The 14,628-nt window shown below is 45.2% G+C and overlaps 1 protein-coding gene and 1 long non-coding RNA gene across 5 annotated transcripts in view; one reads left to right on the top strand and one right to left on the bottom strand.

Moving 5' to 3' along the window:
* LOC114847262 (uncharacterized) overlaps window positions 1–14,628 on the top strand; it is a 48,563-nt gene that overhangs the window by 13,648 nt on the left and 20,287 nt on the right. The window lies entirely within an intron of this gene.
* si:ch211-229d2.5 (zona pellucida-like domain-containing protein 1) lies at window positions 5,119–7,487 on the bottom strand. Its single transcript, XM_029136799.3, has one exon. It carries the CDS (start codon window positions 7,429–7,431, stop codon window positions 6,265–6,267), a length of 1,167 nt encoding a protein of 388 aa, XP_028992632.1. The 5' UTR covers window positions 7,432–7,487; the 3' UTR covers window positions 5,119–6,264.

Below are 14,628 nucleotides of genomic sequence, written 5' to 3'. Positions count from 1 at the left end.
TCGCTTCCGGTCCAAGCTTCCTCCGGCACATGAGCGCAGACCAAAGGGAGGCCTCCGGAGTGCGCTTGAACGTGTACAGTATATCAATTTGAACCGGCCTCTAATCTGCTGCCTAAACAGTGTGGGAAGTGGAGGCAGACTAATCTGTCTTGTGTTTTGGTCCGTCTTTCATTTACATTTACGTTTACAGGCAGTTTGGATTTCATGGCCACAGCATGTGAAAACCTGAGACTCCACTGAATCTCTGAGAAGGAGACGCAGCAGAGATACTGTAACTGAGTGTGTTACCTGAGATGGAATATCTCTGTGTGATGTGACCAGAGCTGGTATTTAGATGTAAAATAACCTCAAACCAATACGACGTTCCTCCAAGTCTTAGCTGGTTCAATGTGACATTTAAAACTATATGTATGAAATGGTTTAAGTAGTGGACTCACAAAGCTCATGTTCTACACAGACCTAACGTTTAGTTTAAGAATATTAAGATGTAAACTCATGCCAGGTTCAAACCAGCTGATTTTAACACAACACTGAATCAGGATGAGCCACTGTCAGTGAACATGAAATACTGTCTTTGACAACAGTGCTAACCAGAATCACCACTGAGGCAGCACCTTGACCCGTCTGCCACTGTGCTGGTGATTGTCTCTCTAGTTACTGCCTCCTGCACGTTTTAGACTGGTGTGAATGCTCAACACTATTGTTGAAGTGTCACGTCCACATCAGATACGTTAGACCTGCGCTGATGAATTACTCGGCTCACAGGAATTGGCCGCCGTACTTCATTCACAGGAATTCAGCAATGACAACCCTCTCCCCATGGAGGAATAAACATGGAGTCCTCACTCAGCATGTCTCGCTCCACTCACACTTCTTCACCCTCTGCTCTGACGCACTGCTCAGTGTCGGTACTGCTCAGGTGTGTGCTGACAGGAGCAGGCGTGAATACAGCCAATGCACTGAGAGTTGTTAATTTGTCCTGTAGCTCTACTGGACCAGACATGTTGGACATCTGCATATCCCCAGAACCTCTCCGTCTCAGATATTTAATACTTTTTCACGATGCTCTCATGCAACAGTGTTTATTGACCTTGAAATGGAAACACCTGCAGTGATGATTGTGAGTTGCTCTATCTCCAATGAAAAGAATGTGACGATGCAGGTCACTAAAGCCAGATACAGATTCATGAGGAGGAGAGGGTGTGAGAGACCGTGAAACGAGATAACATGAAGAGATAACATTCATGCTCCACTTCATTTCTTAGGAAATGTGTAAAATACTAAAGAGCTCGACTATGAAGGTACAGGAAGGAGGGAATTGGTTTAATTGGATAATAGCTTCACTGTTTTCTAGTTGTTTTCGTGTCCCCTCAAACAAACCTCTGTCTCCAGACTGGTTTGACAGGTCTGACACAACTGCTTTTTCTGCATTCCCTGTTGGGTTGAGATTGACCTGTGAAAGGATCCGGGGCTTCCCCGGCGTCTAGTGACGCTCCAAATCCAACCCCCGCAGACACAGCCTTGCCACCTATGGTGTTTTGGGGTTGAAGGCAACAATGATGAATAAAAGCTTTAAGTCAGCCCGAGTTTCAAGCACATGTGCATTTTATAAACAATGCCACAAAAACGCTGCGGCAAGATGCAACTCACTACTGCAAAGCAAGATGGATGGTTCATTATAAGAAAGTCTTTGCTGAATATTGATTCAAAATGTTGGTGAGAAATGCTCCAGACTTGTTGTGTCTGCATCCAAATTACAACTGCATATGTTTTAGATTATTTGCTCAGACTTCGGTTTAGAGCTGTAAACAACGAGAGAAAGCTTCATCATTCTGCTCGTATTAGACCTGAAAACTACTCTTGTCAAAACCACGAAACATTCAGCAGGTTGAGCTTCATTGTAGGGAAACTATGGCATTACAGTGTGTTGATCCAAAGTTAATCCATACTGTATCTCTAGAAGTGGGGCATTCCTTTAGTCACTACATGGAGGTGGCAGGTGAGGGATGAGCGGCTTTTATCTTTGTAAATGGCCTGGACCCAGTGCCGGGTCAGGAGCACACGACACTACGGGGACACACCACTGTGGATTTACAGTAGGGGCACGGCCCAGTTTTCTTTAGGACACGTTCTTATAAAGGTTTTATAAAGGCTTATAACGTACTTTAAGTTCTGAACATAACTATTGAAAAATTCTTTCAGAAGTTTAGAAGGTAACATGAATAAAATCTAGGTGAGATGATGGATTGGTGTCTGACAGTGAGACCAACCCACAGCTTGGCTCAGGTGGTCGCATGTGGGATTAATCCACATATACATATAAAAATATATATATACTTATGCTCCTTCTCTCATATTCACTCCTGGTTAGTTTATTTTAAACAGGTGGCGTCTTCACCAGGCAGCTCTGTGATGCAGGACCACTGCAGAGGTTCTTTGAGGTAAGCCGTGTGCCCAATCCCGACCCAGAATGAAGTTCACTCAAAAGTTGTGCATCGTGAGACGTAATATGTTTGGTGAAATAGTCGGTAAAGGTTTTTCAAGCCAATTTTAAGTATGAAAATTATATATTTAAATAACACATTTACAATACGTTTACCAATAGTAAAGGGGGTCGGGGAATCTATTTGGACGCTAGAAACAAATTAACAGGGAAAGTTGTGTTGTTTTTTTTTTGTGGTTGGTTTTCCATCTTCGGCTGGTCCATAGGAATCCCTCTGCTGCTGATATGATATACGAGTCTTCCTCTGCCTGTCCATGCCAGCTCTATAGGAGGCAGTTTCATCTCTCTCTGCAGGGAACACCAGATTTATGAAGCTGAAACTTTATGCCTGTGTATATGCTTTCCCAGATCTTGCTAATATGCGTCCAGTGATGACGGCTAATAAGCAAAAAGCAGATGGGGAGGAAACAAATAGTTTTAATCTAACTAAAACTAGACTAAAACTAAAACTATTGTTTTTCATATTATTATTATTATTTAGAGTAATGCCTTAATCCATAATTGACCAATAAATGCCTCAGACACCCACTAATTGTAATGTGGGTCCAAGAATGCGAAACTTTATAAGCTCAACAATTAGCCTACAAACCTGCACCTAATAAGATGGATTAGTTTCCCGTTTTTCCCACACAGACATGGACACACACTCAATCACAAACTCTGTCACACACTCTCTGCACTGTTTATGGACAGCGGGTCTTCCTCCTCCTGTTTCCTCTGCCTTGGAGCCTGCCTGCCTCCTGCTGCTAAGTCGTAAACTCCAGTAATATGTTTAGCATGCTCGGCGATCGTCTCACTGCCGCTGCTCAAGGCCACTCGCTGTTATCGTTCCATTGAAGGAAATGTAACACTGATATAAAGTATCTGCAGTAAAACGTCAGGAAAGCCCTCTGGTTTCTGGTTTCATTACAGGCTTTTAGTGTTCTGCAGCACTCTGGCCACAAACTCTCAGCTTTCCTGTGCTCGTACAAGTGTAAAAGATATTTATAAGGCCGCATTCATCATATTAGTAGATGTTACACTTAGAATGTTGCCCGTATGCTTTTCAAACATTTGTGAGTACAACTCTAATGTTTTCTATATAACTTTGGAGCTTTGGAATCACATGGGCTCCACTGGCTTGATTTCAAATGACTCCAAAGCCACATAAAAACACATTGTGGTTTTATAGGGTGTCAGTCATAGAATTGGAGCTGCATTCACTAAACAGGCCGACACAAGGGGACACCCATGTCCAGTCCTCACAGACTTACTTATCCGTTTCATTTCTTTTCAAAATCTCAGCATCCTTCAAAGGTAAATCAGGCACCTTCAGCCTGTGCAGAGCAGCTTCACTGCTTTTGCTCAGATTCCTTTTCTCAGGATAACTTTACCAGAACCTCTCTCGTTCTTCAAGGCTTAATGACGAGACGGTGGACAACAAGATTTTCTGCCTCTAAAATTCCGATCCGTGCGTAAATGAAATCCAATCTGCCACATTACATGGACATGCCAGCAGGAGTCGGGGACAGAGGGGCAGACAAATAGACTTCCCAGTGAACTGGACTCCCCCACCGAAAGCCTTGGAGAATAAATCTTATAGAATATATAATCTTTATACACAGGAGAGCCATCTCGCACTCTCTGTTTCAGCTCTTATCTTTTGCTTGCCAAACCTCACTGGATCCTAAACTGCCATAGATCAAACCCTGCATGACTCTGGGAAACGGTTCAGCTCCAGATTCACTCCTCTACAGCAAATAATGATCTGATCAGGTTTTGGACTTAGCATGAAACCCGTGCATAACTTGCTCCATGTGCTGTGGGTAGACTTACAGTAAGGGCTGTGCAGTGATGCCAAATGTTTCTTCTGAGCCTGTTCCGTCTCACTTTGTCCTGTGCGCTAGGCTTTCCTGCCGTAATCGGTGACCGACCTGTCACCTACAGTACAACTCTTCAAGTCTAAAGCCTGTGGACTGTATTAAGTGTTAGTATTTACACACAATGATTGCTCTGACTTGGTGAATGTGTTTGGAACATCCACACAGCTTGATAAGTAAAAAGACAATTGACAAATCTTAGCATTCTGGTTTTAGTCAACAATAATGTACTTTTTAATGGCATCAATCCTTAAACTATTAACTTTTCAATGCAATCTATAAAAAGAAACATCTATTGATATAAACATCTTCACATCAGTTAACACTTCTACCAAATGACGATTTTCCACAGTAAATAAAACTAATACTCAGTAGTTCTAGGCCAAACTATCATAATTGCTCTATATCTTTCAAACAGCATGAGATATAAAACCCTTTGTGTTTTTTTCAGTGTAGAAGCTTCTTCTCCCTGATTCTAAGCAGATAAATGCAGTGTGCATGATGCATTAACGTAAACAGTGTGGTTATGTATTCCACTGTGTGGTCATTTCCCTCACTGCTTCTACTGTATGTAACAATTCACCAAACTATATTGTATTACAAAGTTATTAAAAACCTATTGTTGCTGAGACCTTTCAGGTCAAATAATCCTCATGAGGAGGCTTGGTGTCTCTTTTCCATTCATCGGCCGTCACAGGCTGATCCCTGTGGAGTCATAGATATCCTGTCTTCTGTATGCAGAGAGTCAGGCAGCTTCCTACCCTGACATGAACACTGGTGCTGTGGGACATCAGGCCTAGTGGGAGACACTGGAGACTTTTACACAGGAGGACGAGAAGGGAAACTATAATCTGTAATATTAAACTCCACCTATATACTAAGGAGTATATAAGTTTTGTTTTAATATTATTTTTTTAAATATTTATTTTTGATTTTTTTTTTATTCTTTATACTTTGTAATTTCAGTGCAGTAGTGCTTAGCGCTCTCCCTGGGTTCAGTTCCAGGGTGTGTTTGGGGTTTGCATGTTCTATGTCTGTGTGGACGTTTTCCAGTTTCCCCCCAGTCCGGTTGGCTGGGGAGTCTAACTTGCGCATAGGTGTGAGTTTGTCTTTGTCTCTATGTGGACCTGTCCAAGGTGAACCCCACCTCTCGCCCAGTTATCAGCTGAGCTAGTATACAGTATGATAGTATATGTAATCAGAGTGTGTAGAGAAATAGATTTAGTAATAATGGTGGTGAAAGTGGTTTGGGGGGTTGGAAGTAGACATTTTTTTTTATTTTCTCTTTATCTCTTTCTTTATATTTAAATGGTGAGATCTTTGACATCCTTTATCTATTAACAGCTAAAGTATATAAAGACACAGTTTTGTTTATTTATTTTTTTTATTTAGATTTACAGCAGGTGATGAAGTGGGACGAACCCATGATGATTTACAAACAAGGAAAATAAACTGCATTTCTTTACAGACTTTTCATAAAGTGCATGGAACAACAGGACTTAGTATAGGGTTGATTACCTGATTCGTTTTGAGGTTGAAAATACCTCTAGGAAATGAACAAAACACATTTGTTAGTCAATAAATTAGACAAAAGGTACGTTGACCTAATTTTCAAACCTTTTCACTTACAACAACATTTCTTACAGGTTTTTTTATTATTATATTTTTAAAATCTTAAAAGTGCAGACGTCATTTACTGTATTTACCCATTTAGGAAATAAAAACACAATCTACTACATGCTCTATTTCCTACTTTTCTCTCTGGGGCTGATACAAATGTAATACTACACAAATGCCACAAAAAGATCTAACAGCAGATTTCTTTCTAAGCTGTGCCCCAAAGGGCTTGGCTCTTAGACATAAGGCCGGTATTCTGACTTCTCACTCATAAAAGCCTCTTAACTATCTGAACCTTTTGTAAAACACAAATGCAGCAATAATGGCAGAAAAGCAAGCAAAGCCAAGGATGCCGACGGCCACGCCGAGCCCACTGGGAGAGCTGGACTTCTGCTGGGCAGGAGATGAGGCGCCTGCGCTCACGGTGTCTTCGGCTTTGGTGCTAATCCTCGGGGAGGTGATGGTGTACTGGTCAGTTATGGCTTCTGCTGGACGTCCCTCCGCTTCTCGCCTCTTCCTCCCCACGGGACACTGTGTGAATGTGCTGCAGGAGGTTATATCACACAGGCGGGTGATGCAGTGGATGTAGTAAGTGGACACAGACTGGTTCTGTTGTTCGGTGAAGCGGAAGGCCGGGAAGTTGAAGCGGGCGCTCTGGCTTTGTCCGTTCAAAGTTATGTTGGTTAGTTTATTAGTAATGCATGAAAGAAACAGGTCAAAGTAGGTGGAGTTGCTGGGCAGTGGGGAGATGGTGGCGTAGCAGCGGTCCAGCAGAACGTTGTATTGGCCAGTTAAGTTGGTGGCCTTGACCTCGACGAACACGGTGGTTCTCAGTTCAATCCCCCCCTGAGGAATGGTCATCGCCTGAGTGTAGCCGGCGTCGCTGTACAGCTTCATGGTCAAAGTGCTGATGAAAGTCCCGTTGTTGTCCTTCACTGCTATGGCGGTCGTCGACACATCGACCTGGGTGTTGTTGATCAGATACTCTAAGGGATAGGCGCAGGAGTAGAAGTACTTCAGGTCAGTGTTGTAGGTCACTGTGCCCACTGTAGGATCATAGGACCGTACCGCTCCACTCACGTTGACTACTTGGATGTTGGAAAAGTCTGAGAAGACACCCGTCCCGACCGAAGTGGTGGTGGTGAATAGGCTTCCACAGGCGTTGGTCGCGTTCAGGGGGAATGTAAAGACAGCGACAGGTGGCGTCGCATTAGCATTAACAGTTGCTCCACAGGACGGGGAAAAAATTCTGTTCAGAATCAGGTTAGTTTCGTTGTAGCCGCTGAATAAGACTGGACAGAACTGGATGTAGAGAGTAATGGACGAAGTACCGCAAGTCACTGAGATGTCAGTAAACTGAGGTCGCCTTGCTTGTGCACCACAGTCGCTCAGTGTGAGCTGGCTGCTTCTGGCGGTAAAGCACAACAAAAGGAAAAGAATCTCGGTCTTCATCGTTGTTCTTGAGCTTTGTCTCAGATTCCTTCGCCTCGCTTCAAAAAGTCTTGCGTGTGCAGTCGAAGGCTTGTTCTGTCTTCAGACTTGTCCAGGAGTTTTTATAGGTAAAAGTGTCTCCAGGGATTTCTCCAAAACAAGGTCGGCCAGTTGTTGTTTTTCTTTTAGCAGCTGCAAACAGCTTTGGTGTGGGCGATGTCCTAAGGCTGAAACCTGAAGCACAGAGCTGTTTAGAACAGACGTAACAGCCTCTTCCTTTGTTCTACAAAATATAGAAATCCATACCCCTATTACTAAGCCTGCATGGAATCACTGAACATAACAATACATGATATGAATTCATGAGAAGCCATTTCTGTGTGATTTGAGCACATTCACTAATGACCCATTTGGAAACCAGTGGTCCAGCTCCAGTACTGGTACAGTGACCCAATGAATCCTTACTTGCTCTATAAAACAATGTGTGACAGTGGAGAGGTTTCTCAAAGGTTGAAGTAAAATAGCTGGTATTTGTGTCACACATGGGAGGTGCATCCACCTACTGTATTGTCTTGTATAGTCTATGTTTGTCAGCTATTGTTCGTTGTATATATTCAGAGTTGTGAAGAGAGAACAAGATGACCCTGCAGTGTCTTATTAAGGTAACTAAATCTAAGCCATGTTTATGGAAACAAAGAGTCTAATTCTTAGTTATTATGACAATAACCAGGTGGGGCTTCAGAAGTGTTGCAGTGATTCACAAAGCAATCTATAACTTGGAGACAGTTCAGGTGTGACCAGACTAAAGGTAATACAAGACCAAGGCTGCAGACATTAAAGGTCACTGAATAGATGGAACTCTCGTTATACTTCACTTCCAGATTCTCAAGTAACAAACCTCCGTCACCGTACCAACTAGCAAACAACTGGGCCACGGATAATAATTTAGTCAGTCAGTATAGGTCTGTACATCTAAGTCTGGATTTCCCCTTAACCTCTAGTACTGCACAGTGTTCATGAGGAGATTGGACTTGGATTGAACAAACCAGCGATGCCACGAGGCAGGAAGTTAGAGGAACGGCAACAAACCGGCTCAGAGGCCTGCTGTGCATTCACTGGGGTGAGGAGACGGCGTTTGGGGATCACGGGGTCACGGGGGTGTTGATCACGGGAGGGTCACCTGCTCTCCTGCCTGCCCACCTCCGCTCCGGCTGTGCCGTTAAAGCGCTGCACGTACGTGATTGATGGCCACAGGCAACAAGTCAGGGTCTGTGGTGTTGAGGAGTCACAGAGGCGGAAACGGGGAGAAAAGGGGAAAAATGAGGTGGGAATTCTGTTTGGAGGGAAAATACAGCCCTCTGTCAGTCTTTTACGGCTCAGGTCATGACCAAATGGCCCTGTGTTATGATTGGGCCTTATGGGTTATTTTGTCTAGCAGCTAGCAGCAGCGAGGTGATGATGGCTTCTGAAACAGAGGAAGTGAAGTGATGTGATGCTTCATCAGCACGACTGTGCAGGGGAAACGAGCTGAGCGTTAGTCTGCTGCCTGATTGTTTTAAATGGTTGTCTGAGCCGTTCCGGGACTCGCGTTCCCATGATGCATTAGTTCTGCGTCCATCCAGAGAATCTGAACTGAATCATTCAGATTCATTGATTGTAACCTCATGATGATGTTTGCAAGAAATATTCAGCTGAGTGAGTGAGTGAGTGAGTGAGTCTGCTGACAAAGCTTACAGGTTTAGACTGTAAGTAGCACAGCACAACCTTCTGTCTGTTGGACGGGTTACTGGTCCTAACCCATACATGTGTACCTAAAGCCAATTAGACCAATTAGCTGAAGATTTTCACTGAAGGTTGCATCTGTACCTGTGGCTTGAAAAATTCCTTAACCTTCTTGGGTTAATGGACCAAGCCTTCTTCTATACTGTGCAGAATGCAAACCGCTAGGTTATTATTAAATATTCATGAAATGAGGTTAGTAGATTCTTCTGTTTTCTTCTCCAGCCTGCTTGGAGAAGAAAACAGAACAGAACATTTAATGTCATGAACACATGTTCATGACATTAAATGTCATGAACATGTGTTTATGCTCAGAAGTAGAACATGTTAGATGTTTAATAACAATGAAAAGTACTAATATTTGGAAAAAGTAAACATCAACAGGAAGTGGGTCATGTGATGCTTAAATCTGGTTCACGGGCCACGGATTCTCCTGTTGAGGAAAAAAAAGTCGGCATCCCCATAAATCAGAGCTGCAGCCATAGACCTTGATGGATAGAGGGTGTTCATGTGTCAATGCACTGTTAGGCCGGTAACTGAGACGCAACCTGCTTAGCTTTTATTGTCTATTTAAACACCTTTAAGTGAATGGGGTTAAGAGAGTAGGGACAATGCAGTCAACTGTACTGGTGGTAAAACGAGATTGCTTGACCTATGCGGTGAAATCAGAAGCTCTTTCATCATCTGACATCTTTTCACAGCTAATGTTGGTGAAGTTACATTTGTTGTGGAAACCAACACGAGATTTAAACAAATATTTATGGCGGTGATCACGTTCACCGCCGCGATGGGGAGGACGGTGCTGGTAGTTTCCTCATCGCTCCAGGGCAAATGAGACTAATGTTTACTGTGGCCTTTGTTTGCTTCCATCTAAAGGCACTTCTTCCATACAGGCAGGTAGAATAGTTGGTAAATGTGAGTTATTTACTGGTGTGTCCACACCAAAGCACTTCCCACTGCCCGTCGTAAGTGGACCAGTCCCACTGGTGTGTGTGTGTGTGTGTGTGTGTGTGTGTGTGTGTGTGAGTGTGTGTGAGTGTGTGTGTGTGTGTGTGTGTGTGTGTGAGTGTGTGTGTGTGTGTGTGTGTCAACCAGCCTTTACTGTGTGTAATAAACAACAGGTACCCATGAATAACACACACTGCTCTGTTAAAGTCATGTGCCCGGCCAGCGCTGATTTACGAGGCAGTGAATATTTGTTAGCGATGCCTGTTGCTGCCTTTCTCTTTCATGTCCTACATCCACACACACACATGTATGTGCACGTGGCGACTGTTGCCCTTTCATGTGTGGACAAGGGCAACTGCAGGCACCAGCTGTTAATATGGAGCAGTTGACGTTTGAGTTCACACACACAGTTGTGTACATATATTTCTGAACCATTATAGAATGTGGATCAGACTGACTGCACATTTACCACATTCAGCTTCTGTATCTTCAAACCAATAGGGAAACGCAGCTTCCTCTCCTGCTGTGCTGCACGTCCGCTTCCTACATCCCTTCATTCTTCCCTTCCTTGACTTCCTCTCCTCATTCCTTGTGTGTCCTTTCTGGTCTTTCCTTTGCTCTGTCTCATTTCTCCTCTTCTTTGCTTTCCTCACTTCTGGCCTCTTTTCTCTCCACTCCTCTCCCTCACGCTGTTCCCTGCACTGCTGTTGGTTTCACCTCTCCTCTTCCTCTTTTGGTTTAGAGTTACACCAGATGTGAAACTTTGCTGTTTGGAAGACAGTCCAGCTGTTGTGTGTGAGAGCTGCTGCTGAACCAACCTCTCGAACGAGTTATTAGCGTCTCTTAATCCAGATCTAATTATAGTCCTTCATCTGCAAATTGTAATGTTTGAGACATTCACACCAAAACCTTGGTAATGGTTGAATTTGAACGTCTGAGACTTATGAGGTAAGAACGTTAAGTTGGACTTAGACCTCAGCTCCTTTTACCAGTCACGGGATTGATTAAACGTAGCTCTAATCCATCTGTGGTGAACAAACGCTGTATAATGCTAAAGGTAAGGATCCGAAGGTAAGAAACGAGTGTGTGTGTTCACCTATTACACATTGTATGTGCAGGAATGCCTGTCAGTGTGTTCCCACAGCCATGTGTGAGCATGTGCTTCCTACTCCACGCTCCGCGAGCATGCGCGAGCGCGGGTCCCCGGGGCCGGGCCATAACCGTGATGGATGGGCCGTGTGTGGAGGCCATTATTATTTGTTATGTGAGCGGGTGTGTGTGACTGGGCCGAGCGGGCCATACACCTGCTGCGCGTCCAGAGAGCCTCGGCGAGCTCGGAGAACAGCTGGACGCATTGATTTAGCGGCCCGCTCCGCAGGCTGCAGGAACAAATCAAGCAACAGCTAATAAAATGCGCCTTTATGGCGGCAGTGCCATTTGCCCTCCAAAACAACTGGCTGCATCATGTGTTTTTCTAACGCCCGCTGCCGCACAAAATTAAATGCTAGGCTAAGGTGTCACTTCTGGACGCGGCAGAGCTCAGGGCTTAATGTCTGGCTTTAATGCAGCGGGGGTAATCAATGATGCATGGTGTGTGTGTGTGTGTGTGTGTGTGTGTGTGTGTGTGTGTGTGTGTGTGCGTCTGTGCACTTCAGCTGCTCAGGCCGAGATGTTTGCCTGAGAAGTCGTGTGTGTCTTTGCACCTACACGGACGTTATTGTGATCAGTTCATTTCACGTTTAGTTGAAGTGAGTTGAGTGTTTGCTCAGCGCTAAACGCTGCGGCGGTGCAGATCAGAGCTTGGTGTTTGGGGGTGTAGTGTTCGGTAGAGTCGGGTTTTGAGAGCGGCCTCTGTCAAAGCCACCAGTGCAGCTGTGCTGTGTGTCTGTGGCAGATGATACGCTGCCTCCACTGTGAGTCTATTGTGAGGCTTTTGTTGCGGAGCTGCTTTATGCGGAGACGTTGCTGCACATGGTCTTATTAATTCTTGTTATTTTCATACAGTTGTATTTCTGTTCATTTAAGTAAGGAATATTATAGTGAAGGCTATGTGCAACGTTTTGAGTAAGATTTCATGTGTTTGACTTTCTTTTTTAAGTCTTTACTCATCATTTTGTTGTAATAGATAGCAGTAATAGATGTAGGTTGGACGGGTCCTTGGTGAAACTCTGTTGGATGGCGTGATGACATCTAAATCAGGTGAAACAGCAGCACAATAGTCCATTATGTTAAGTGTGAAAGATAAAAAGCTGCCGTAGTGGTGTAGCTGGACGCGCACATAATCACACGACTGCAGCACGGTGCCAAACTCTGCCACAAGCGGTCCGGATCCGGATCGGATCCTCAGGCAGGTCGACAGCTGCTGCAGCCGCGTGGTGCGATGGTGTCAGGGCTGGAAAAGCAGAGGAGACGACAGTCCGCGCTACCTGGCTGTCGCTGCCTGGGGGGGGGGGGCTCAGAAGCGACGCCGTGCTGAATGCGTGCGGCGTGCGATGCTGTGGCCAATGCTGTGACATTGCAGACGGGCCGAGTGGCGGTGGACGGCACCACTTAGCGCGGCGCTGCCGGGCTGATGAAAACGGGCAGGAGCCGAGCCCCTCGGATCGATGTTGGCGCCAGGGACTCACATTCTGCACTTCCACCTCCAACAAGTAGAGCTTTAGCTTTAGCTTTAGCTTTAGCTTACATTAGCAGCCGTGAGGATGAGATCCAATTCACTAAATGAAGAGGCCCACCTCAGACCACTGTGCTCTGCGATATCTGTTTCAGGCGTCCTGCTGACCAAGCCACGACTGTAGAAAGCAAAGCTGGGCCTCAGATGTTAAAGCCATCACCTGCTCAGATTCATACTGTATGAATGCCGTCCAGTCCATGAGCTCGTGCACCGCTGGCTGCTAACGCATGGAGCTTCACTCCTCCGTCATCTTTATTCACACGTGATAAAATCCCTGTGTCTCATGTCACAGACAATGCGAGGGATGGAAAAAGAGGTGGTGAGCTGCTCCGCTCTGCTCGCGGTGACTTCACAGGGTTCCCTCAGGAACTGCAGCTTCCTCCACGCATGCAGCCGCGCAGGTAGATTTGGTTCTGAGGCCATTTCCATAAAACCTCGGTTTTGGCATTTAAAGGAGTGAAAAGTGAAGCTGTGTTGCTATTAATGACTGCTTGGTCCTCCGGGTCCTCCTGCAGTCTGTCCTTCAGGCTCGTTGACCCAAGGGCAAAGTGCGACGTGTCCACTCTTTACGCCGTTCACCTTTGACCCCTCGCCCGCGGAGGTCGGACGGACCACACACCTTTTGCACCAGTTGGGGATGAACTGTGGACTCTCATAACTTTTACAAGCGTGGAAGCAGGTGGCGCTCGCCGGCAGCCTTTACCCATCTATTATAATGTGATACCACGTTCACACTCAGTGATGAGTGGCTGCCTTTTGTGTGGACCTTTGCGTCCATTTTGAATCGTAAGCAGCTATCAGGTGAGCTGTTTCCATGAGAGCGCTGTACTGTGCTATTTACACACACAGCAGGGGGCCGCTGACGCTTGACATTTATGCTCCTGAACACGACTTTGTGGCTGGTGGGTGATTCATACCCAGTGCCCGCTCCTCCCAAGGAACAAGCCCTAAATTATTGGAAGGGGAAAAGAGCTGCCAGACCGAAAATTAAGGAGGAAAAAACTTTTCAACGTGAATTATTCAGCGAACACGACTCGGGGGCCTCAGACGTCCCTTTACGGCCCGGCCCAGCTTCACTTCAAGCCTCCGTCCCAGTTCCGTCTCACAGAGAGCCCAACACGATGCCGTTCAACCCTGTCGCCTTCCTGCTTTTATTATCACTCCTGAAATGTCAGCACAGAGCGCTGTTTGTCAGCTCCCAGAGTCGCTCTGAACGCTCACCGCGCACACGTGGACTCTCCGTACGGTAAAAGAGTGACATTTGCTCCTCGCAGACGTTTGGCAGCAACGCGAGCAGAGCGAGGGCGGACATTTGGCAAAGTCATCAGCAGCACTTTACGCATCTGACCTTCACGTGTCTACATGTAGTAAATAGAGCCCCTGGCTTTTGTGGATGAGACACCGGGAGCGAAGCAGTAGAGACCGGGGCTGGGAAACATCATCTGGCAACATCTGCTACGATTTTCCAACAATTCAATTCAAACTTGTTGTATTGGGTTGAAACGGCCGGTTGAGCTGCCCAATGAAGTGATCAGCGAGTTCTAATTTGTGAAAAGTCACTGAAGGAAGGCCTTTACACAATATTAAAAACTTTATCTTTATACAGCTGCATGTGCCGGCTGTATTTGCATTACTTTTTCCTTTTTAAAGCACACTTTAACTACTCTAGTCTCTTTCTGTAATTATTCTATTCTAATTATTCTATAAATGGTACCCAAAATTCTAGACAATCAACACTGAGGCCTATTTTCCTGGAGATTGGACATTTTGTGGGATGGATTCTTCTGATGGGACAATGGAAAATGAACATACTGTAA

Source organism: Betta splendens, chromosome 21 (assembly GCF_900634795.4).
Source record: "Betta splendens chromosome 21, fBetSpl5.4, whole genome shotgun sequence".
NCBI classification, from domain to species: Eukaryota; Metazoa; Chordata; class Actinopteri; order Anabantiformes; family Osphronemidae; genus Betta; species Betta splendens.
This window is presented reverse-complemented; position numbering and strand designations above follow the sequence as displayed.